This window comes from Anser brachyrhynchus (genome assembly GCF_964034855.1).
Source record: "Anser brachyrhynchus genome assembly, chromosome: 2".
NCBI lineage: Eukaryota > Metazoa > Chordata > Aves > Anseriformes > Anatidae > Anser > Anser brachyrhynchus.
The window spans coordinates 46,952,131-46,977,086 of record NC_137695.1 but is presented as its reverse complement, the minus strand read 5'-3'; the positions used below and the strand labels follow the sequence as shown (position 1 = coordinate 46,977,086).

Below are 24,956 nucleotides of genomic sequence, written 5' to 3'. Positions count from 1 at the left end.
ATCATTTGGCTTGTTAGTAAAATTTTAAGCAAACTGGCATTGTTATTGGAAAGATCACAGTATTATGATTGACTTCTAAAAGTAGAGATCAGCTTAGGTTGCAGTATTAAAATTTAAAACAAACCGTGGTCTTCAGTGCTAAATTTTGGATTGCTAATCCTAATCTAAAATGGATGCCAATGTTCATGTTAGAGTCCCTACACATGGTATAAGCACATGTTTTTAGGGATGTGTATCTTTCTGTTTATAATGTGCTGTATGTTCATCTAAACAATGTTATTTCATCCTTAAGGGACTTGCTTTCAAAGCAAACTTTATTCTGATCCTGTTTATCAAACAAATTTTAGAGATCGAATGCTCTGGTGATAATATGGCTGAATTGGTTTCATTTTCCAGGTTTGGCACATATGCACAATAAACTTTGTACTCATCATAACTGGGGTACTGACGTGCTGCATCAGTCCTGGCCCAAAGTAGACCCAGAATACCTTCAAGCAGCAGATGTTGTGGAGATGTCTGTTCTGGTAAGAATATTTCATTTATTTTCACTTGTGGTCATTTAATGTGTTACTACGAGCTCAGAGGATGACAAAATCCCTGCTCTTTTGGAAGTCAGTTCCCTTCTTACGTGGCTCAGTGAAAGGTCAGATAGAATGGAAACTGCAATTACAGTTGAGCTAAAATGGTTTCCTAAATGAAAAACGTAGTATGTCTGGAAGGCAGACAGTCTAAATATGAATCTTTTTGAGTGACTGGATATTAGTACCTGTGGAGATTTGACTGATGAACAGCTGTGGTCAGAGCCCGTACAGCCAAAACCATGACCAAAATACAGGGCCCTCCGAATTTTTGCCTGTCAGTCCATTTATGATGTTGACCCTGTGCAAAAAAGGATAATTAGGTGAAACTTCTTGTGCTACCTGTAGTACTGTGGTTGCCTAATACAACCTATTATAAGGTGGTTTTAGTTGCTTTGATTTTTGCCAAACTATATTTCCTGTCTGCCTCAGGCTGAACTTCTGGCAAATTTCAGCAAAGCATTTTTCCAGGAATGAGGCTGAGGAAAAACAGGTAGTTTCGCTAATGTTAGAATTACATTCCAGATTCTCTTTGAGCTCTAAAACCTCAGTGGTTTATGGAAAGAGCTGGCAGTTCAGTAGAAGAGCTGACATATAACTACATTTAGCTAACCTGTAATTTTCCAAAATATGCGTGTGCACATGCACAATGTGGTTTACCATATTTTTTCCTACATCTCTAAATATCTATATTCAGCATGCTCCCAGGCATCATAAAGCTTTGTGGAGCACAGTAGCGGTGAGTGCCACTGTAGGCCATAGAGGGACTGTGGGACCTGGAGCCAGGAGGGTGGGATCCGTGCGTGAGTAGCATCTCATCCCTTCCATCAGCTGATTCCTGGTCAGCGTGATTTCAAGTCCTCTGTACTCAGGCATTATGATTATCTGCAAGTATGTAGTTGTGTAGTATAGACCTGCAGCGCTCCTCTCTTTTCCACTGCTCATCAGAGAAACCTTTAATATGCCATGCAGCCATTCTGAACTTAAGTGCTTTAACTTAAATTAAGTGCTTTAACTTAAATTAAATGTGTTTGTGTGTGTTTCTGGACATCCTGTACTTTGAATGAGATGCCTCCAGAAGAAATGTCATTCAGTCATGTAAAATTGCATGCTCTACATGTGTAAGAGAAACAGAAACAATGCACTTTATCTCTATTGTATCTGTTTTACTCTGCTAGCTTCTTTGGGTAAAAGGAGTAGGGCAGTTCAGTTATTTTTGTTCAGCTGTGTTTTTTTGAGAAGGGAAGAGATTGGTTAGATTTAGGGGAAGTTGTGTTGCTCTAGATTTCCTTAATCAAAAGTATTTTTGCAAACAATTTCTCGTCTTGCCAGATCTCTGTCAGCCCACTTGAACAGAATGGAAAACTCCCAAGAGCACTAATTTTTCTGAAGTTCAGCATATATGCTTAGCAGAGGCCACCTAGTATGTCTTTTGGAGGAAATTTTCAGTTGCTGTCATCTTTTCCCAAACCAGAGAGAAGCACTCATGTGCCAGTTGGGGTTAGCAACAGACTTCACGCTAATATTCACTGTGGTTTTCTTGCTTTTTAATTTATTTTTTTTTAAGTGATACATATTTTTAATACCAATAAAAGGGTCACACATCCACAAAATCTTCACTTAGGTATGATTACGTTACTCAAGCTTAAAATAAACCTTCACATTCAAGTACGGCTAGGTTACATCTTAACTTTTAAGTGTTCAATTTATGAGGAAGCTATGTCTTTGTAAAATTGTGTAATTATAGAAACTTCTTTGTAATTGCATTTCAGGCAAACTAGTCATTAAATATATCTTTAAAATAAAAACTTTAGTAATACAAGGAAAACTCTGACCTGAATGTTTTCAACACTATACAACTGACCATAAGAAGGCCTAAACATTTTACTGATATTTTTCTGTTGATATTAAAAATTCCTTCTCAAAAATAGAAAAATAACAATTAATTTTGCTGTAAACAACCATTGTGAAAATTCTTTTTGCTTCTTTTCCCGATTTACTTTGTCAAAGCTATAGCTTTGTGTAGAAGTCTTCTAATAGGAGAATGAGCAACCACTGTGTGCTCAGTTGTGTATTCATGGAAGAATACGATGTATGTAAACACTTTCCCTAGGCCAGAGAAAGTAAGTGAATGGAAGAACAGAGACACAAATTCCTCTTAGAAACAGAAAGCTTCTTATAAATACTGGCTGCGGGAGTGCCTGACTTTCTACCTTAGGAGTAAGGTAAAAGAAAGATAGGGAGAAGCAGTGAGAAACCATTATGAATGTGAATATTTTAAAGTCTTGTGGACACTGCATGTTTTTGTATGGCTGTAAAAATAAATTGCCTTCATTAAAACAAGAAACACTCAAAATAAGGAGGAACTGGCTAGTCGCAAAGAGACAGTGTCTCTTCACAAGGCTGCACAGTCAAACTGAGTCTTTGGGCCACAGCCCTATTCTTCTCAAGACATCAAACTGCCTCAGGCTGCCAGCAATTTGCCTGCTGAGACATTATGGTTTTATTTCTCTTGACACAAGATACTTCATTATTTCCTGTCTGTGCTGGAGTTACGTCTTTCCATATTTAACCAAAGCAGTAAAACTAACTCGCTGCATCCTTGGCTGATACAGTACAGACTGTATGAGAATGACATTTAAACTTACTGGAGATGCATATGTACCTGTTGTTCCAAATGTTGTTTCAAAGCTGAATATTTTTAATTTGCCTGCTCTTATATCACGTCTTTACATACATTGTTAATGCTGTGAAAAGTCTGACCTGAATGTTGTGTGCATTTCATCTTGTGAACACACTTCTGAGTAACATTCCTCACGTCGTGTGGGTGGTGCAGAACTGTTAACAACTGCAGTCTTACAACCCCTTTTTTAAAGACATGGACTAAGTTTGCATCATTTTTGCTGCTTCTGAGTATGAGGAAGACCTAAAACCGCGCAAATACTTATTTTCCTTTTTTACTTCTCAAAAGAATTACAAATCAATGGAGCTGTAAAAGGAAAAAAAAAAAAAGTCCAACTAAAAATTACTTTCCAAAGCCTCCAGGTGCTTATTTTTCAGTCTCCTGTGATTTCATTTCATCCTGCATAATTTCTCTAGTTCTCTGGTCCCTCTAGATCCAAAACAGTCTAAAATGTCAAATTAAAAAAAAAAAATAGGCAGAAGAGAAGTCAACAGCTTCCTTTCTCAGGAGAAGAAAGGACCCGGGCTTTATTTGTGTCTCCTCCTGTAGTTTGCCATAGGAGTTTTTCAGAGAAACAAAGCTGCTCCCACCCAAGTTTCTTGTGCTGGCACTTTCACCCAGAGTTGATGAGGGATGTGCTGGTCTAGGGAGATACAGAGAGAACAGGAGGCACAGCAGAAGACATATGTCCTGCTGAGAATCTAATGCCTCAACTCAAAGAGCGTGTGAATACGGTGCTTGTTACATATAGCACGTGATCAAACCTGCAATTTTATTTTATTTTTTTTTTAGGAATGGCGTTAATGGGTTTGACTCTGCTTCATGATACCTACATTACACAGAAAACCATTCTGCCAAATGTGTGCTGAAATCATAACCAGTCTGCCTTTTGATACAGTTTGCAGACTTTCCTCCCAGTGGAGTGTGTGGGAAGATGAGGACAGATACTGTGGGAAGGTACACAGTGGCAGGTCGCCTAGGCTCCTCAACCTTTCTAGGAAAACACAACTGCTAGGAGTCATTTATTTGCCATGTTGATTTAGTCCGGTTGTGTTTTCTGTTAAGAATAGCACCAAACAGCCTAGCTGTGGCAATTTTCCCCCTGCCAACATCTGTCCACTGGGACATATTAATTTGCATTATGGAGGACAGTGAATGACATTTTAACTAAGCAGGCATAGTTTCGAACTACAGGCTGTGTGTCCTAGCAGCAAGCTCACCAGCTTGCTTTATATTCTGACCGAAGCTGTATCAGGTTTGATTTTTACCATTTTCTTTTTCCTGTGGAATACGTTTCTTCTTTGAAGTGCCCTGTCAGAAAGAACTACTTGTATCTATTTTTCACAAGAGTTTTAAAAATGAAATGTTCAGTGATTTTCAAAGGATTTACTTTGCATAAGGTACTAAAGGCAAAGTTTAACACACAGACAGCCTTTTATGCTGCCAAGTTATGGGTGCATGTAAGAATAGTTAAAAGCCTACCTACATTATCACTGCAAATTAATGTCAAGTCTAGTCAAAAAAACAGAAGTGACTCATCCCAGCTGCATTTGAGACTTCATCTTGTCTGTCCCATCTTCCTCTCTCTGAGAATTGCTTAGAATATTTTATTTTAAATAAAATACAAACCAAGTAACTGAATTAGGTCTCTCTCATTTGTGGTATGTTGCATACACATATCCTGGATAAAATCCGCGGGCAAGCCAAGCTGTGTGCATTTTTATGTCCAGGCTGTGTGAAGCACTGTGTTACTTTTTAGGTGATTGAAAAATAGTTACGATGGTGTCTAGAGGGCAAAGAGTTGCAGCACCTGCAGCAGATTCTTATGCAAGCAAGTAATTTGATTGAACAGGATTAAAAATTTCAAATTGTTTAAGTTGCTAAGATGTAGGATTAGTGTTATTTTCATTAATCCATAGAATGTACTTCATATAAATCTGAAAGCTTTAGTAATAATGAATTTTACGTTAATTCCAGAAGGATACTCAGTAGGACTCTGTAGTCTCTGTACATTGTTTAGTCTTATTTAATAACAGAATATATTTATAAGATAACTTTATAAATTAAAATGATTCCCACAGAAGGACCTATTCAGTTTTACTTACATGATTCTGCCCTGCTGATGCAAAACCAGTATGGAAACTGCTCTGAAAAACAGCCTAACACAGGAAGACATTACCTTAAGAGGAGTTCTCATCTTTGTGGTTGGTGTTGGCTTAATGAGTCATGCTTTCAGTGAGAACACAGCATATAATAAGCTAGAGCCCATTTTCTAAAAATGAGTTAGTATTGAATCCTTTAGATATCTTTTAAGCCACAAACATTTTACTGTATCTTGTATTTGAATCTAAGGAATCATTTAGCTGTAAATTCCCAGTTGCACTCTAGAAGTATGTACAAACCAAAGTTCCCACGTAACTATATGTTCACTGTCTCTCTATTCAGCCTGTGCAACTGTTTTGTTTTCAAGCTTAAAAGATCCCCATATTACATAGTCATGTGATGCTTGCTCTCTTGAAGGCTAAAACTTCCTATGGCTACTTCTTAAATGTTGCTTGAGTATCCTGAGTCACATTTTTATTCTCTTAATATTGGAACAGGCCAGGAGGTATGGAGAATTTTATCCTCTACTTAGAAAGTTTCATGTTGGAGAAAAGACAGCTTGATCCACTTTTTCCCCACATGTAATGAAATGGATTGGATTCAGGAAATGAATTTGTATAAATCAGTCTTTCCTTGTTCCATGTCTCTGTTTTTCAGATCAATAACAAAGCTTGCGGCAAAGTTTTTGTGCCTCACCAAGCAGCCCGCAATTTTGAAGAAGTCCACGAACTAGTTCTTCAAAGTGAACTTGGAATCAAGCATCTCCAGGGAAGAACCATTAAAAAGGCCTTTCTGTCTCCAAGAACTGCCCTTATCAACTTCTTAGTGCAAGAATAAGACTTTGCTGGGCTGTAAAGGGGAACAGGAATCTTTCAGGATGAAACCAATTCAAAAATACCGATTATGGTTATTTAAATCTCATGTAATGGCAGGAGAGAAATGTTAACAAAATTAGGGTGCTGCCAAATCTTCATTTCTACATAGAGAAATGCACAGAATTAAAAGTTTCTAATCAAGTCATGATAAGATGCTGTTTGTCCGTATTCTCTGGGAGAATGAACAGGAGAACTAATCCAAGAACTAAATGATTGTAGCAGAACGTAAACGTTGTAAAGCACACAGGTTTTAGGTCAGCCTCAGGAATCTATCCTACTGGAAATTTGGCTTGGGTAAATGCAGAGGAATAAATAGGATTCCAGAACTAACCAACTGCCGTGAGTATGTGCTACACCAAATGTTAGGTGCTCTACAGTCTGTCAGCCTTTGCTCCCTGTATCTTATGTTTGGGTACCCTACCATGAATCAACACTTTTTGTAGTAATATTTTCTTAAAATATGGTGTTAATTAGTGCTGGCTAATTGCCTTGAGCATAGCAGGTAGCCAGATTGGGGTGGTTTGATCCATTTCACATATATCTCAGAGGCAAGCCAAGGAAACAGTCAGATGATTTAACTGAGCCCTGCCTTAGCCAGGATCCTCCTTACTTGCTGGCATATTTTTGTTGGTTCATACATGAGAGAGTCAAATTCCAGCAAATGCTGACAGTTGTTTCTACACAGACCAGATGGAAGTCACTTCCCATTCATGAGCCATCTCAGAGACTTTCCGAGGGAGTCAAGAAAGGGACGAGTCAGCTACCAGTAATGCAGCAGTGAAGGCAGACAGCATGCTTTTTGCTTCCGCTCCTAGTTTTTTTTATAGTGCCTAGATCATAAAACTTCAATCAACATTCTTTCTTCCTTTCTTTTTTGCTGAGGGTTCTTTAAGTAGAAATAGCAGTTGTTTCTAAAAATCAAGACTCAGATAGAATCAGACTTTCATAAAAGACAAAGCTGCTCTCATGCCTCATTCCAGCCATTTTATTTGTACACTGCATTGCTGTTATATCTACATGGAAATGCTTATTGTATTTAGCAAGTGCTTGAAAAAGGTTTTCCAAAGAGACAGTTACAGGGTTCATTGTTTAGGAATGCCTTTTCTGTAACAACTGTTAAAACTAGCCACTTATGAGCCCTTCTGACAGCTAAGAAGTAGATGATAACAAGAAGCTAGGCAAATACAGAGGTCTGTTAACCCTCCATCCCAGCAGCCATCCAGATGGTGTATTAAATTGAAAGGAAACCAACAAAAATCACCCACTTAACAGTAAATAAGTCCAATAGATCCTAAGCAACTAGGATCAGGATAGATCCTTTGCAGTGTCAGTACTAGCTGAGGAATACTAAAAATCGTTTTGTTTTTATCATTTTTGGTAGCAAAATTCTAGTTACCTAATAGAGATTCTGGGCTCAGTGAGCAGATTCGGCTCTGCACTTCCCTAAATCTACAACAAAACTCTTCTGATTTCTACTTCCTTCTGGACCATGCTAGTGCAGATTTTCTCTTCAGCTGTCCTTTGACACAAGAATGACTAAGAAATAGAATATTTATAATGAAGATACAGTCTTTGCTGTTTTAAGACTCCCAAAATCTTAGCCACAAAGGAATGCATTCAGACATTTAAACACAGGCCTTTAGTTGGAGTTAAAATAATTTGAATTCCAGTGTCTGCCTGACATATATGTTGTTATAAATTCATAAAACTCCTGTTCAGAAGCCCCTAAAAGACTGTGAAAGAGATCCTTTAAAGTAAAATCTGTAGCACAGCACGCTCCTGCTTTTTTCCATATAAAAGTTTAACACACCCGATGGAACCATTCAAACAGAGTTTTTCTTTGGGGGAAAGGTGACATGTTTGGTGTAAATAAAAACTTTTAACGTTTACAAGGGTGAAGAAAGATGTTGTAAGCCCAACAGCCCTATGGTGCCGTTAAACAAAAGCTGCAGTCACTGCAGGGCTGAGCAGCAGACCACAATGTTTACTGCTGTTAGCACTGGCGTGTATTTGCTCTTGCAGGAGGAAGAAGTGAATTGTAGATGTCGCTGATGCAGGCAAAAGGAAAAATAAGGAATGGATGTCTAGACACTAAAAAAGGAAAGGTAACGAACAGCGATGGCACAAAAAGTGTATGGTCAGAAGTCACGCCAACATGTTTACAGGATGTTGAAATTCAGTGTGGTCTAGAGGATACAAAGAGGTTTTGAAAAAGGGAATGGGAGAGATGATGTGGAAAGTCTGACAGAGCCTAATCCCCCAGTAAGTGTATGTTTGAAAGATGGCAGAGGTGCCAGCTGTGTAGTTTTGCAGTTGTCCTGACAGCTGCTGAAATTTTTCGTTATGTTGACCTGATCTGAAGCATGATTGCCATTTGTTTTACAATAATTGTGACTTACAGGTTTGTTCTCTGCCTAGATTGGACTGATACTGACTTACAGGGTGTGGGCTGTTACCAAGTCTTTTTAAAATAACACAGATATCTGTCATTTATTTAACAGTTGTTACTTGTGTTATGGTACAGATGTATCTGCATGCTGAACGTGGTATAAAACGTCACAGATGTCTGCCCTTGAAGACTTCAGTGTCAAATAGCATGGGGGTTTTAAATCTAGGTGTTTAAATCTGGAGTTTTAAATCTGGATATTTGAGAAGTGAGAAGGAAAGGTGGTTGATAAATCGAACTGCACAGGGTTAGTCCCATGCAATAAAATGGGTAGGGTGCCACTGTTCTTATACCACGAAGTGATGAGCCAAAGAAGATGTGAGAGACTTGCTAAAGACAGTAGGATAGTCCCAGGGCAAATTCCTCCAAGAAAAATAAGAAACAGATCCACAACACAGAAGGTATGTTTTCTGCATCCTGTTACTCACTGTGATAGAAGACTGGTCATATAGACCCAGTCTATATCAGATTTCTATTTTTAAGGAATGTAAACTTAAAAATAGAATTATTGGCACACCCAATCTACCCAAATCATTCATATAACTGAATTTCCAAAATTTTGGAAAATTTGCCCTCAAACATCAACCTTAGAAAAATTAGCAAATTCCAGAAAGGCCACCAAGTATTTTTTCCAACACTGTTGACTTCATGAGAAGGATCCCATGGGATCCTGGGGTGATGGGGGCAGCACGGTATGTTGGAAGACACTGCTGCGTAGGAAGATGTGTTATTAGGCAGGAGTGTTTCATAGTCATCTCCGGTGACTGAGATGGCATTTGTGTGTTGGTGCTGCTTTGCAGCACGGCAGTGGGGCATTTTATTAAGGAACAATTTCTATTAAGGAATGTTAAGGAACAGTGTAGCAGCTTAGGGTACTACCTAAAACAGCCTTCTAGCCAGGGTGTCCTACCTGTGTGCCAAACAAAAAGCTATGCAGGGGGGTTGCTGAACAAGCATTTATTTTTCCATATGCTTCAACAGAATCCCAAAATTGAGATTTGGTGAAAAAAATGAAATCCATGATCTCTCTCTGTGATTTACCAAATTAAATAAATCCTCAGAACTAGCGGCTGGTTAATGATGGCTTTTTTAGTCTGACTTTGTAAAAGCCTGTTTGTTTCTTCTGGAGGGAGAAATTCTGCAGATAATGCAGGTCATATAGTCTCTCGTCTTTGTCTCCCTTCTTTTCACGTAAAGCCTCACAGAAAGCTGTGCCTCTGCTCTAAACTTTTTACAATTGACATGAGCTAGAAAGAATGTTAATTAGCACTCTGCTTGTTGTTTGTTCCTCAGGAAATTTGCAGTATATTGGGCTTTTCTGAAAACTTTGCTATAAATGAGGACAGAGGGAGAAATCACAGGTTGTTTTTTTCTGTTTTGCAATACTTATTACAGTTTACAGAGAGGGGATTGGCTTCATTTATGTATATTTACCAACTTGGAACAGTGCATACAGTTTTTGCTGGGTGCTTTTTCAGCTCCAGTTTTTCCTTCAGTCCCTTCCTATTATGATCTGAGCTAATTTTGTATCAAAGGACTGTACTGTAAGAGGAGTGTTGGATGTGAAGGCAGGAATGTCACCAGAACCCAGACGGTGAATTCTCGCTGATTCGTATCAGTCCAGGTAACACCAGCTTTTGACTTTAAAAAATATTGCTGGAACTACAGCCACGTTACTATTTATTTATTTATTTATAGAAGCAGTATTCAGGTCCCAAAGAAGCAGCATGACAGCCAGGCACAGCAGACCGAGAGGCAGTTTTTAGCATGTTCCAGTCATAGCGAGCTGAACCGGAGCATTATCTCTGCAGGAGGGAACAGGATCAGAGCTCTCAGCTGCAGTGCAGATGATAAAAGAGATCTTGCTTGACATGCAGAGGAAAGGTGGGATTTTTTTTCCCCTTTCCTGAATGAGCTGACTTTCCGGTACCACAAAGCATTCTGCGATTCACCGAGCCCATCCGTCCCAGGAGGCTCAGAGTCGCACACAACCTTTGTCTTGTGGCACTTTCTTCACTCAAGTAAGCGCTGGGCAGGGCAAATCTGTTCTGGGCAAGCTCGGATCTGGTTTTAGCCCTGTCAAGCTGCAAACCAGCATCATCTTCCATAGAAAATCAGCTCCACTTCTGTGTTTAGTCAGGGAGTTTGAGCAGTTGAAAGAAAATGTTTTAGCTAGGTTTGTAAGTTGTTGGTGTCTCCGAATCAGAGTATTTTTGCCTGCATGTAGCAAGGTTACAGAGGCAAGTCTTGATGGCTTTTCTTCTATCCATAAGCCTCCATGTTGGCAACGAGAGCCTGGAAACTCAAAGTCAAGTGAATACTTGTGTCTGTTGTTGCATGAACGTTGCCCAAGCCTGAGAGAGATTTTGATCACAGTAATCTCATCAAAAACATCCTGCGATACTGAACATGGAGGACATTTCCTTGTATGCTCGTCTGCCTGCGCCATGCCAATTTGCACTCCATTTTAGGGAGCCTAATTGCTCCCTCAGCAAAGGAACATGTAAACAGAAAAAGCTGAAGTATAATCAGTTGAATATCCACATTCTTTCTGCATGTGCTTGTGATGCAGCCTGGGACATTTGGGGTCTTCTAAGAATTCTAAAAAGTTCTTTTAAGAGCCGGCCGGATCTTCTTCAATATAATTCTCAGCAGACTTTATACATCTACATGAAAATAAACATGTGCCTTTGTACTTGCTGTGTTGGATACAAGTGCCCAAGTCTTGATTTTGCACACACGTGGTGTAAGTCAGATGCAAGCTCAGATTTTTGCCTCCTGCGCCCCACTGGAGCTTAACAGTGGCTCTGTGGCTGCGCTCCCTGGGCTGGGTGCAAGGGAAGAAACCGCAGTCAGACCTAAGGCCCCGAACTTCCTTATCTCTGAGTAGTTGTTTGCATGTGCCAAAAGCGAGCGTAAAAGGTCCAAGGTTCTCCTAGTACACCCACTTTCTGCTGCCAGGAGAAACGCGCAAACTGCTGAGCAATGGGAGTTGCTCTCCAACAGCTACGCGTGGTGCCAGCAATGTGTGAAGCTGAATACACGCAGTCATAGCAGCTGCAGATGATCCAAGGCGCACCGGTCAGGAATAATAAACACAGGACAAATAGCCAGGGCAGAAAAGAGAGCGGTTTAATAAAGCAGCATGACACGTCGCCGGCATTGGCAGCCTGGATTTGTTTCTGATGAAGATTAAGAGAGTCGGTGTAACAGGAAACTGTTTTCTGCTACAAAGGAAAATCAATTGTTTTTTAAATACTCAGCAGTATAATTAGCAAATCTTACTAATTGCTGCAAAGCAGAAATACAGGCATGCTTGCTAGGCGGGCTAAGCCAAGAAAGTGTTGTGAAAAAACTGCAGAAGCTTTTAGAAATGAATATTTTTCTTAAGTACGTCTCCATCCCTGGAGATCCACGTGGCTGGATGAAATAGCAAGGGTGCAATAAAAATATGTTCTTTGCAATTTTCCCATGTGAAAGAGCATTCAAAACCATCTGTTAGTCAGAGAGAGATCCTTCCAGGACATGCACGGAAGAGCGGGTGGATTCACTGACTGCGTCTGCTGAGTCCACTCAAAGCCCAGCAGGATGATTATTGTGGGATGGCGTCCCACTTGCAGAGAGCTCTTCCAGCCCAGGATTACTAAAGGCCACGCGTGTTGGTTAAATAGGTCACCGTGCTGTTTGCATTACTGCGCTGATAAAGAGGCAAGGAAATGGAGCTGGCAAATTCTCCAGAGGAGTTTTTGTCCCGACTGAAGGCTCTTTTTAGCAGAAAACAGAAACGCGAATTTTTCCATATTCTTTCAGGCAGGGGTAGTGAAGAGGAAAACTACCAAAGCATTACTTCGGTGTAACTCTGAAGCCACCAAAAGCAGGCGTTTGGCCTGGTGGACTGACAGCAAAGGGGGCCCAGGATCACACCCACCGCCGCTGGTGGCACCTGGAGAAAGGGAAGAGAGAAATGCAGGCAGCGCGCTCTGCCCCAAAGCAGCTGCAGCAGCAGCTGGCCCAGTTGCCTGGTGACTGGCTTTGGCTTTCCTCCGGGATAGGATAGATATCGAACCACTGCAGCTTTCCTTGTCCGGGCCAGGCACCTCCTCAGCAGCCCAAAATTTCTCCTGCCCTGGGGTTTAACCCCATGTGCACAGAGGAGAGGCACTGCTGCGTCCACACTCGCCCCACAGCAGCAACTCGGGATGAGGGACCCTGCACCAGGACCAGGGTGGCATCGCCCTTCCCTGCCTGTGCTCCTTGGGGTTAAATTTGGAGGCAAAGCGGGAGGAGGCAGCTAGGGCAGGCCTCCCGGAGGAATGCAGAGGCCCCTGGGGCAGCGGTGGGGAGGAACAATATCTCCAAACTGCTGCATTCCCGTAGGGGTTTCTGAAGGTGGAGGCTGAGGTTTGGGCTCTCTGCCCTGACAAAGTCCCTTTCGGCAGCCCAGCACCCGCCAGCAGCCCCACTTTTCTGCCTGCTGTCCTGCCCAGGATCACCTGCCACAGGCAAAAAAAAAAAAAAGGGGAAAAAAATCATCTGTTTTCTCTCCCTCTCCAGAAAAGGGCACACTGCTGTGTTAGGGACAGACAGTGCTTCCTCTAACACTGCCGAGGCCTGATTCTTACTTGCCCACCAGCCTTGTCCTCCTGGTACAAAGCACCTGGCGGATGCAGACAAATTGCTCTTTTATTGAAAGCCTTTATTGCTTTCCTGCTAAAACGCACCACGGGCTGCACCTTTGCCTGTCACTGCCGCTGAGATGGGGCTGCCCGCGCCCCGGGTGGAGGCTTTGTGGCCAGCAAAGGGCACTGGGTGCTGCAGGATGCCTGTGAGGGTGCAGGGGAAATCCCTCGGGTGGTTTTCATGCAGCATCACCCTTTGCACCACCCTCAGAGCTCAGCCAAGCATGGCCCCAGTGTTCATAAACCAACACCCTCATTCTTGGTGAGGGATAAAACCCTGCTGAACTGCCCCTACCGGGACAGGGGAAGCACCTCCTCTGCTGCACAGAAATTCCCCGCAGGGGTTCGGTGCCTCTCTGTTGGCCCCGAGCCCTTCTCCCGCAGGGCATCCTCCCGAAAGAGCTGCCTGCCTTCATCCTGCAGGCAGCTGCGTTTTCCACGTGGAGGGTGGCTCTGTTGCGAGTCATCAGCATTATTTTGCATGAGTAAATACAGAACGAAGACAGTAAATACACTGCAATGTGTAAGCCCTGCCCACAGGAACTAACGTGGATTAAATCAGTGATGGTTTTTCTCCCAGGGACAGTGTTTATATGAAGTTAATTCAAGTAGGAACGTACATTTTGGCCTTGTACTATGACAGCAGTTGAAGACCCCTTAATTCCGTAATAGGCACGGGCTGTAAAGCTCACAGGAACTGTAAAAATTTGGGCCGGTATCTAATTACAGCATAAGGGTGTGCAAGGCAGTGTAGTGTTACGTCTCCATTCTGGTAGAAAGTTCAAGTTAATCATCTCTTCGCTTGGGAATATCCCTGGCCCAAATCTCACAGAGAGTAAATACAAGCACAAGACTTCAAAGGTACTTTGCTGCCTAGCATTCACCGAAACCACCACGCGTTAGGCACCGAGATGCCTTTGAGTCGCTTGGCTACGATTCCTGTCCGCGGGAGCCTGCAATCAAAGCGTGTGCTCATGCGTGCGGAGCCTGGAGCGAGGCCAAGTGCAGCTTCACAGTTCAGTATCTGAAGGTCTTCAGCAGCGTTTTCCATGTTGTCTGTGCATGCATTGTTCTTCACACAGCTGATTTTATCCTTTGGCATAGGAAGGAAATGTACTTTACATAGCTGGTGAAGGTCAGCAGTGTCAGCGCGTCAGTTCAGCAAGAAGGCTGCTTCCCCCAGAGGTGGAGAGCTCCTGCAGGTCCAACTGTAAATCAACTCACAGATGTTAGCTCGCAGATAAAAGGTAACGCAATGGTAAAATGCATGCACGACCCTTACAAAAGAAAGTCGGAAAAGGCCATGATCTGAGCGAAGTCACAGATTCTTCCTTGTTTTGTTTTTTGAAAGCTGAAAATAGATACTTTTATTCCAAAATAGATACCTCCATTCCAAAATACTTCTGTTCCACCAAAGGGTTTGTTTCCTAGAGGTCTGAAGAGCCTCATCTCAGTCCGCAGGAAAAAAAAAAACACAGGAGGCATTGGCTGGGTCTCCACTGTGCTGCATAGGAGCTTACCTTAACTTGCTGAACTTTGCATCCTTTGGTGAGGAGGAGGGAAGAAGGTATGGGGAGGATGTGTGATTTCCTTCTCGATTGCTCTTTGCCTGTGAACATCGCAGATTCCTCCCAGGATAAAGCAGTGGGATTTATGCTCCATTCCTTATCTACGTGGTGCTGCATTTTCTCTTTGTAGTTCTCTTAGGTCACACAAATTCAGTGAGTCTGTTGTTTGGTACCAACTTTGTTGCTTATTGTTTCAGCATGTGACTCTCCTCATTTAAAACGAAAGCAGTAATACCTGAAACTGAGCCTTAGCATCTCAGCTAGCTCAGTTTCCAGAAGTGTGCTGAAGCCAGTGGGAAGGAGGGGGTGTCGAACGCCCAAACTGTCTGCTGTGGTTCTGCTCATCAGCTCTGGAAGCTGGGAATTCACAGCTTTGCACCTGGAAATTCCTGGACCTCGTGGAACAATGTTGCTAGTGTCCCATCCAAGTGCTGCCTCTGTCCTCTTTTCCTGACCACAGACACAACCAGAAGAATTCACCGTTCTGAGCAAAGCAGCAAAAAGAAAAACCTAGGATGGCCTTTTGGGAGAAGCAGCTTAGACCTGTGAAGTTATCCTCTCTGGGAGACAGTCTCTGGATTGTTTAAGCTTCCTTTCCCTGCCCAGTCCAGGGGACGAGGTGGATTTGCCACCATGGAGGAACCTGGGCTCACACATCCCGGCCTTTCAGGTCCCTTCCTCAGAGCACAAGCACTGCCCCACAGACATCATCTGGGTATTGCTTGAGGGTTTTCATAGGTCGGCTCAAATAAGGGAAACAAAACCCGTGCTGCTCTTTGTTCTTGGTTTTTGTACCATGAAGGGCGAGGGAAGTTCCCAGTCCCAGGCAAGCTGCGGCGGTCTCAGAGCAGCACCCACCAGCTCCTCTCGCTCACTCGAAACTCAGCAGTTTCCTTCCCGGGGCAATCCCCGGTGCCAAAGCTGGCCTTGCACACGCCTCTCCAAGGATGCTGCTGAGATTTTGAAACTCGGCTTAGGCTTTGGCTGCCCCCACTGGGTTTAATCTCAAGGCTCCATGGTTTTGATGGAGTCCTGCAAAAGAGTTGATTAGCGGTAGCTCAGGCCAAAACCCACCTGGCACAAAACATCTGCTGGGGCCATTCCCTGCCCTACCTAACGCTCCACATCCTCACAAACCCCGCTCTCCAGAGCTGCCATTACCTGTTCTTGGTGGCAACTCTTAGCGGTTCATGTTTGGGCTGCTGTTTTTTCTGGGAAGGGAACATAAAACTGGACAGCACCTGTTGGTTTATCGTGTCCAGTCTCCAGGTGTATTTTTCATCATAAAAGGAGAGAGACATTTCTCTTTCACCCTGCGGGCTTTTATGTGATACCCTCCTACACACATCCGGAGGGTGGGACAGGGAGGGGGACACCCCGTGGTTTTCACAAAGATGTCCGGTTGCAAACCAAACCCTCCTGACCTGCTGGGGCTTGTGCAGAAGGGGGCTCAGCCTCTGGGCACCCAGGCTGTCTGAAAGCGAACAGTGGTTTGTTCAGCCCGGCCTCGGGATCCTCCTTTCCCCAGCCTCCCTGTGGCAGAGCAAGGCTTAAAAAGGCCAGGTAGATGGGAGCAGATGGGATCATTTTCCCTATGCGCTCCAGAACTATCCATCACTTAAAAGCTCAACAGGCTACAAAGGTCTCCTTCTGAGTGGTTTTTTTTGCTTCTTACAGCTTGGGGTAGCACATCCCCCAGCCTGAGGCTGTCGCCTGCCTCACCCCTGGGCCTGCCTTCCCCAGAAATCATAAAAACGATGATCTAACGGCATCCAGGCCCGCTCCTGCGAGTCCGAAGTTTATCAGCTTATCAGCTCGGGCTCGAGCACGAGGCTGACGCTGCGGGGAATGAGCGTTGGTCTCGTTTGGAGCCCGCGAGGCGCCTGTGCTGGGAGGCACACGCCTCTTGTAGGGGGGATGCAGATTGCAAACGTGTCCGGCTGCACCCCGCTGGAGCGTGCGGTGTCGGACCTGGCAAGCCGTCCCAATTGATAAGCAGAGTTTTTGTGAGGGAGCTGTTAAAAAAGGGAGGGGATTCTTTGGTTTCTGACACGTTTTGGAGTCGCGGTTATTAAAGGCAGCGAATGTGTGCATTCCTTAACATCTGAGTCCTGGGGGAGCGTTAAAAGTCTGAGCACACCTGCCCAGGCCTGCAGGATCGGCGATATCAGTGCATTCACTGGGAGGCACCACAGCCCCACAAACCCCATCACAGCCTTCAGAGCCCCAAACCAGGCACCGGAGCAGGTTTTGCGTGGTGGGGTTGGCTTTGTTTGGGGTTTCTGCCACAGGCGGGCCAGGATGGGCCTGTACTTCAGTGTAAAAGCCAGGGCGGCTTAACCGGTGCGCGCATTCCTGCAGCTCTCGCTCCAGGAATGCAAACTATTTCCCTGGCAGCTCAGGGCTCTGCTTTATCACTGCTGGAGGCGGCCAAGTGCTCCGGGGGATGCGGCAGAGATAACAGCGTGCCCTCCAGCTGGGCGGCCCTGCCCGGAGGGAAAACTTGTCCTTGCCTCATCCACACAACGTTGGCCTCGAGGGCCAGCTTGTCCCTCTCTAAAAAGTCATATGTTTTTGCAGTCTGAGCATTACCCGTGGGCTTTTCAAACACAGCGACGTGGCTTGGCTCTGTGGGCATGCCGCCTGTACTGGGCCGAGCAGGTTGTGTGCAGGCGTTCGGTGCTTGAATCTGCGTGTCTGGGTGCGAGTGCCTTTCACAAGGTCTTTACACAAACCCACTGCTGACTGACTGCATGTCTGCTTCTCACAGCTCACGGCATCACAGAAGGGTGTAGCTGCCCACTCCCTGCACTGCCTTCAGTGTGTGCTTGTCACCGCTCCCGTGTTAAAATTGTTAAAATGCCTTTGTTAGCCATGTAAACCCTCAGCTCTGCTATGACGAGAGGCTGGGGAGCTGGGACTGCTCAGCCTGGAGACGAGGAGGCTCAGGGAGATCTCATCAGTGTCTGCAAACACTTGAAGAGAGGACGCCGAGAGGACGGAGCCAGGCTCTTGTGAGTGGTGCCCAGTGCCAGGACAAGAGGCAGTGGGCACGAACTGAGCACGGGAGGTGACGGACGGGGCGCTGGCATACCGGGCTCTCCCTCCTCGGAGCCCCCCAAAAGCCGCCCGGGCACCCTGCTTGGGCGTCCCTGCTGGGGCAGGGATTGGAGCACCGCCCCCCATCCCCTCCCCACCTCAGCCACGCCGTGACCCCCCGGCTCCCCCGCTCCGAGGCCACCCCAATCCTCCTCCTCCTCCTCCTCCTCCTCCTCCCGCCGCCGGCAGCGCCCCCCTCGGTCCCGCACCGGGCTGCAGCTCTGCGGGGCCGCCCCCCGGCTCCGCCCCGGCCCCCGCCTCCGCCCCCGCCGCCTGGGACGGGCCGGCAGCGGCGGGAGGGACCGGCGGGGACCGGCAGGGACCGGGAGGCAGCGGGGGCACAGCCCCGGCCCCGCCGCCACCGAGAGCCCCGGACCCGGCCCCGGCTCGGAGCGGGCGGCCCCGGCCCCGCGGCGCCGGCGGTGCTGCGGTGCCTCCTCCCCGGCGGCAGCTCCGCGGGAAGAGGGGGAAAAAGAAAAAAAGAAAGGGAAGACAAAACCCAAACTTCTGCCGGGCCGGCCCCGGGGCAGAGCGCGGGGCGAGATGGACAAGTACGACGACCTGGGCCTGGAGGCCAGCAAGTTCATCGAGGACCTCAACATGTACGAGGCCTCCAAGGACGGGCTCTTTCGGGTGGACAGAGCGGCCGGCAACAACCCCGAGTTCGAGGAGACCCGGCGGGTCTTCGCCACCAAAATGGCCAAGATCCACCTCCAGCAGCAGCAGCAGCAGCAGCAGGAGGAGATGCTGATGGCAGCCGCCGCCGCCTCGCTCAACGGCGGGGCCGGCTTGGGCACCCCACAGCCACGCTCCAGCCTGCCGGCACCCCGGGGTGCCCAGCCGGGGGGCGGCGGCGGTGCCAAGCCGCCCCTGGCCTCTGCCACCGGACCCCAGCCCCAAATGGTGGCCGAGGGTCCCGGCTGCAGCCGGCCGGGCGCCTGCAGGGCCTTCCCTGCACCCATGGCAGGGGACTGCGGCGCCCCGGGGGGCCAGGCGGGGCGGCGGGGCTGGGAAGCGGAGCCCCGCGGAGACCCCCAGGAGAACGGCGGCGAGGGCCGGCGGGGCGGCTGGGGCCGGGAGCCGAAGCCGGCCGGGCAGAGGTCCTCATCCTTCTCGCACGTGCGCAGCACCCCGGCACCCTTGGTTGGGCGCGAGGATGGCGTGCCAGCGACCATGCCACAGCACCGGTCCTCCTCTTTTTCGGCTCCCATGGCACAGCCTGCCGCGGGGTTTTCATCTCTCGCCGAGCCCTGCGGTCCAAGGGCCGGTGTGGATGGGCCAGCTGCAGATGGCGGCCAGCTGTGGTACCAGGGCAGCCCGCGGGCCTTCCCATCCAGCTCCGCTCCCGGCGTGGACTACCAGCAAGCTGGCGCCCACCTCGGCCCCGCCGGCCACTTCGTGGCCCACGGCCACAACCACCGGCCCAACGGCGGCCCCGAGCTGGGCTCCTCGCACCCGGCAGCGGCGCAGGGGCCATTGACTTCTGATGCGCCGAAGCCGCCTTTCAAGGAGAGCATCAGCGGTCTCCATCCCGACGGCAGGCACCAGGAGGGCTCCGGCGCGGCCAAAGTCAAGTTGCCCTGCCAGACCCTCCTTCCGCAGCAGGAGCAGGGGCCGTCTGCGGCTGAGCTGAAGCTGGAAGCGCTCACCCAGCGCCTGGAGCAGGAGATGGACGCTCAGCCTAAGGCCGACTACTTCGGTAAGTGCAGCTGCAGAAGGACGTAGTCCGTGAGTCGGTGTCACGGTGGTTCATTGGTGGGTGTCGTTGCAGCGTTCACGCCTTCGGGGTTGTGTTTCACGGTTACTTCTGTTGGGTTGTACTTTTTCTGTTGTTCCCATTCTTTTTTTATGTAATCATTATTTATCACAGGTACTGGAAGCTCTTCTTCCTACGATGCTTTTTTCTTAATCCTTAAATTTTAAGCACAGGTAGGGAAGCAGCTTTGGGGAGGACAGTGCTGGGCACGAGCTGGAGCAGTGCCTTTTGAAGTGACCATCATTGCTGCCCGGGAGTTGCTTTTCTTCACGGCATTTACGATTCTCCATGTGCTCAAAGCACGTTTGGATGGCAAGGTAGCCTGCTGAAGAGTGGGACGGCGTCACACCTGCGTGCCCTGCGGGACTGGAGAAGGCAGCTGAGCCCTGAGGAGGCTGTGGAGGCAGCTGAGCCTGGAGGAGGCTCTGTGCTCGGTGGTGCTCACCCCGAAAGATCCCCACGTGTGGCTTCACGGAGAGGCTGCGGTGGCCCTGGGCTGTGCAACCTGCGAGGGAGCTGCAGCTGGAGTGGGATTTGAAGGAGCTGGCTGTGCACGCCTGTGGGATCTCATGGGGAGAAGATGCTTAGGGCTGGGAAGGTTGGTGGCTTCCCAAAGTCACCAGGATTTCCCATGCCCCTGGGTGTCAGTCCCTGTCGGCTCTCAAACCAATTCATTGGATTGCAGATATTTTAGAAAAACAGGCGACTTGCAGACCGAAATGTCAGGTCCACAGGTAGTGCAGACCACCACCAGAGGTTCATGTATGTGCTTTGCAATGGGAAGAGACTGCTTACACCTATGGATATCAGCACGAGAATATAAACGTACTACCAAACTGATTTAGTATCACAGGATGGCAAAAAGTCACAGGAGAAGGCAGTGTTTCCTTTCTCCCTGCTGCTCTTTGTGATTTAACAGCAGAGGAGAGAGTTCAGCCCTTTGTCTCTTTAGGAAAAGGAGACCTGGTGTTGCTTTTGCTGGAACCGCCGAGAGCGCTGCTGCTAATGTAACGAGTGACAGGAGCGGCTCTAGTTTGTGTTTCCCTCACCATTTTAGATCCACGGTCACAAAAGCAGAAGCAGGAACAGATTAGACGCTGCAGCCTGGTGCAGAGGAACGGAGTGGGACTCAGCCAGCAGTCCTCGTGCCCCCTTCCCGCTGCGAGCAGGGTGGCTCGGTGGTGCTCTGCGCGTACAGGAGCCGCGTTACGCGTGGACTTGGCGCCGAGCTTCGTGGACATAGCTGAAGGGACCGCAAAGTGTTTAGTTGCAAATTGCATAATAAAATGTGTTTCTTGGCATCGAGTGCTGGTACTCGCCTGCAGAGGGCTTTGCTGCGATTGTTTATCTTAATATTCGAGATCGAATTTAGCTTTGTGGCAGGGCAGATACGTTTCTATTCTCTGGCAGAAAAGTGATCTGCCAAGTTGCCTTACTTGGATCGCTTTATCCTGGAGATGTGCTCGGGTGCTCTACGTGCCGTGCGGGGAGCGTGCCGCTTGGCTGAGCTCAGGACCCTACCTCAGGAGTGCTGAGCACTGCTGGAAAGGAGCTGACCGTGAGCATGGGCTGGGAGAGAAACCTTGTGGGAGACAGTGTGCAAAAATGTGAAGGTTTACTGGTTGCCAGTAAAGCAGCGAGGTCGTACCTACTGCACAACGTGCAAGGAAATGAGGTGAGAAAGCAGACGGATGTAATTGGAGGCTAGATTTATTTTTACATTTTTGTCACGAAATAGGTGGTAGCGCCAGGGGAAGGCTTTTATCTCGCAGGAAATTTGTAATGAGGGAGTAGTTATGCTGGCAACACGGCAGGTCGTGTTGGTGATCCCGCTGAGGCCTGGGGAGGGGAAGGAGCAGAGCTGCCTACTTCCCAGCAAGGTGTTTTGATGTGTTCCTGGCAGGAGGCTTTGCACCGGCGCATAGTGTGTGAGAGAGGGCAAAGGAAGGAGCAGGAGAGTGAGAAATGAGAAGATGTGAGCGTAGCAGAGGAAGACGTAAAGCTTTGTGGAGCCTCAGCTCTGCAGAGGAGGGCTCACCAGCCCTGCCCTGAGGACGGCCAGGGAGGGCAAGGGCTGGTGCGGAGGTATTTTAACTCTCTGCCCTTTCTTCCTTTCTTTCTTGCTTTTATTTTCATTTTTTCACAGATGTCCTATTTCCTTTGGAATAATAAAGGACATGGTGTTTTGAATCTGTGTTTGCACACCCTCAACTTAGCAAACTTTAGGATGGAAAATGAGTATCTTTATGTCATAGTGATAAAGAGGATCAACAGTTTGATTTGTCACAGACTTTCCCCTGTGACAGCGAAGACTAAGGCAGCAGCTTTGCCATCGAGCCAGGGAATGAAACCAGGATAGAAGTGCAGATGGCCAAACTGCTTTGTCTCGCACGCTTTCAGCTCTGCTGACTTCGGGCGCTGCTTTTGTTAACAAGGAGGCTTTTGCAAGACAGGTCTGTCTGTCCTGGTAGCATAGCATGGGGTGAGGGTCACTGAGCGGAGGGAGCCTGGTGCGGGAGCGCAGCCCAGGTTTTACCACTTGTTTTAGCAGACCCTGGGGTTCAGAACAGTTCCGCGATCTGCAGGCACGGAGGGATGCTTGTGGAGGTGTAAGGTGTAGCATCGCGTTTTTACCAGTGTTTATTTCGTATAGCTAGATGGAAATCTCGATCTGATAGACTATCTACAAAGTTATCAAGAGCGTTTCTAAACAATGTTCGTAAATGGCTTTCTTACTAGAAATATCTGTGAGGTGTTAAGTTCCGACTTCCTTCCTTCCACAGAGCTGATATGCTGCAGGTATTTTAGGAGGGCCCAGGCATCTTGTTTTGCAGAATAGCGGGATGCTTCCCAGCAAAACGGCAGAGAAGATCTGGTGAAGCCCACAGATTTCTTTCCCCGTCCGCAGAAGCGGAGCTGTCACCCAGTCTTTGAAACCCGGTGGAAACCTGGAACCCCAGCACGTATGGATGGGTATAATCAGCCCGAAGGCCAGTGGCACTCTTTCGAAGTCTTACACGTGGTAAAATTTGCATTTTATCACTGCAGGAAGCACAAGTCATTTAACCCTAAGGCTGTCCACACCTGCAGACTTCACCGAACGCTGCTGACAGCAGTGCCCCAACATGTGTCAGAGGCAACAAGGGTGACTTCAGGGCTGCGGAGTGGAGAGTTTCAGGTTAAAATGAGCATTTTCCCAAGGTTTGTTTTATGTGTGGGTGATGATAACAGTATTGTTTCCACTGGGCACTGGCGGGCGCATTCCTCCCTGCCTGCTGCTGGGCGAACAGCGCAACCCACGTCTGCAGCGAAGAGAAGGGGGAGGCAGGAAGAGGGGAGTCATGCTGGAGCAAGGAAGGCTGGAAGGACCTCAGCGCACAGATCATTGCTTGTGTGCAGGTCACCAAGCTCATCTCGCAGCAAGGAACCAAGCAGGTAAGTGTCTGTCTGGGATGTGCTTCTTCAGAGGGGTGCGTGCTTCCCCTCCCCTCCTCTTGGAAGATCAGCTGGGTTTGTTACGAGAAAGTCTGCACCAGAAGGAGAGAAAAAGGAAGGAGTTCAGACAGAGGATCAATAGGTCTTTCAGCCAGGACACTGTCGCTGTGGGGACTGGAAGTAATGAGGAGCCTCATTCATTTTGTGCCGGAGTCAGCACCACCTCTTACATCACTGTAAGGTACTTAACTTGTCACTGGCAGGAATTTGATTTTATTCTTCACTGGCGCTGCATGTGTGACTGTGTGCCATGCAGCGAAGCTGGGGTTCGACAACAGGGCATGCAAATAACAGCACAGAAAAACTGCATTTTCCAGCTTTGTGGTTCTTCGGGCAGGAAGTACCTGTCCTTTGCTACTTCGAGTGGTGGCGCGGGGTTGATACGGGTGGCGATACCGAGTGATGAGTGAGGTCGGGCTGCCGCGTTTTCCAGGCGCGTGGTTTCTCACAGGACTCTGGATCTCCTTGAAATCAGCACTCTGGGACAGGTGATTGCGTAGTATTGGATAGCAGTGTACCAAGGCACATGGTGTGTGGGCAGGCCATGTCCCTGTCACACTGAATGTAGAAATGACTTGGTAAGGTGAGCCACAGGGAGCTGGCATCGGGGGTAAAAGCAGCAGAACTGAGAGCATCATGATGGATGTGGCATGGTGGACTCCTTATCGGTGGATGGTCTTTGAAAAGTGTGCGCATACATCGAGGAGTTGGTTCTTACAGATCAGATCGGTGGGTCTTAAGAGGGGGCTGAGAAACACTGATACACTTGATGAGTGTCCTCCCTGTTGGAGCGTAAAATGGGAGCAAGGTAAGAGAAAAGCTGGTTTGGAGCCCGAAGGCAGCAGGGCGCGTTTCTGGATTAGCTGTGTGCATGCCTGGGCAGACAGGAAAGATGATACCGGAGGTGTTTACGTGCAGGCTCTGAGGCTTCTCCCAAATGCAAGCGGGTGTCCTTCAGCACAAATCCAGCCTCCTGTGAGCAGGGGTCGAGAGCTTGCCAAACCGTGGGGAATTTAATTGCAAAAATAAACAAACAGTTGCCTCTGATGGAGAAGAATCAAACTGGTCGGGGAAACGTGTAAGCAAAAGGAGCAGGACGGACTTGCTCTTCTGAGCCATTCCTGGATGAGCTGCGTGTGCAGATGCGTGCCCAGAGTCTCCTGCCACTGGGTGCCTGTAACCCAGGGCTGATGCACCAGGACATTCACCTGTTGCTCCCACTGACGCAGCACGCTGTCGCATTTGGCCCTCCAGACTTCGCTGGTGTTTGTGGGAGACCTGACCAGGAAGACATGCAGGAAGGCTTGGCTGTCCTGGACACTGCTGAGAAGAGGGGGATGAAACCAACCCCGCGGCATTCTCGGTGTGTAGACAGACGGTGCCTGGTACGAGGAAATAAATCACAGCCACCCGCCGCAGGAAATGCTGTCGTTTGCCGGTCTTTGCCGTGAGTTTTTAGCAAGGAGCGGGATATGGTCAGAATGGAATAGCGACGCTCCTGGCCTGCTGGGCCTGGCGGGTTGGCAGCTGCTCGCTGGTGGTGGTGGGCATCAAGCATGGTGGGCACGGGGCACAGCCCCCCCGGCCCGTCCTCAGTCCCCGCTGCGCCCCAAGGCTCCTCCGTCGCCTGACGCCGCGTCACGCGGCAGGGAACAGAGGTTTCTTTGTTGCCCC

The 24,956-nt window shown here is 47.8% G+C and overlaps 2 protein-coding genes across 5 annotated transcripts in view; both read left to right on the top strand.

Moving 5' to 3' along the window:
• Positions 1-6,380, top strand: part of LARS2 (leucyl-tRNA synthetase 2, mitochondrial) — a 99,704-nt gene extending 93,324 nt beyond the window's left edge. For all 3 annotated transcript variants that reach the window (XM_080577916.1, XM_080577917.1, XM_080577918.1), the window contains exons 20-21: positions 397-524; positions 6,022-6,380. In XM_080577916.1, coding sequence (XP_080434042.1) covers positions 397-524; positions 6,022-6,201 — 308 coding nt within the window. In that variant the 3' untranslated portion in view covers positions 6,202-6,380. The remainder of the gene's footprint in view (positions 1-396; positions 525-6,021) is intronic.
• An 11,894-nt stretch (positions 6,381-18,274) lies between these two features.
• The window catches only part of LIMD1 (LIM domain containing 1), a 28,412-nt gene continuing 21,730 nt past the window's right edge, over positions 18,275-24,956 (top strand). Inside the window, exon 1 of one of the 2 annotated variants that reach the window (XM_080577920.1) lies at positions 18,275-19,730. In XM_080577920.1, coding sequence (XP_080434046.1) covers positions 18,575-19,730 — 1,156 coding nt within the window. In that variant the 5' untranslated portion in view covers positions 18,275-18,574. The remainder of the gene's footprint in view (positions 19,731-24,956) is intronic. The other variant, XM_080577919.1, reaches the window with a different exon arrangement.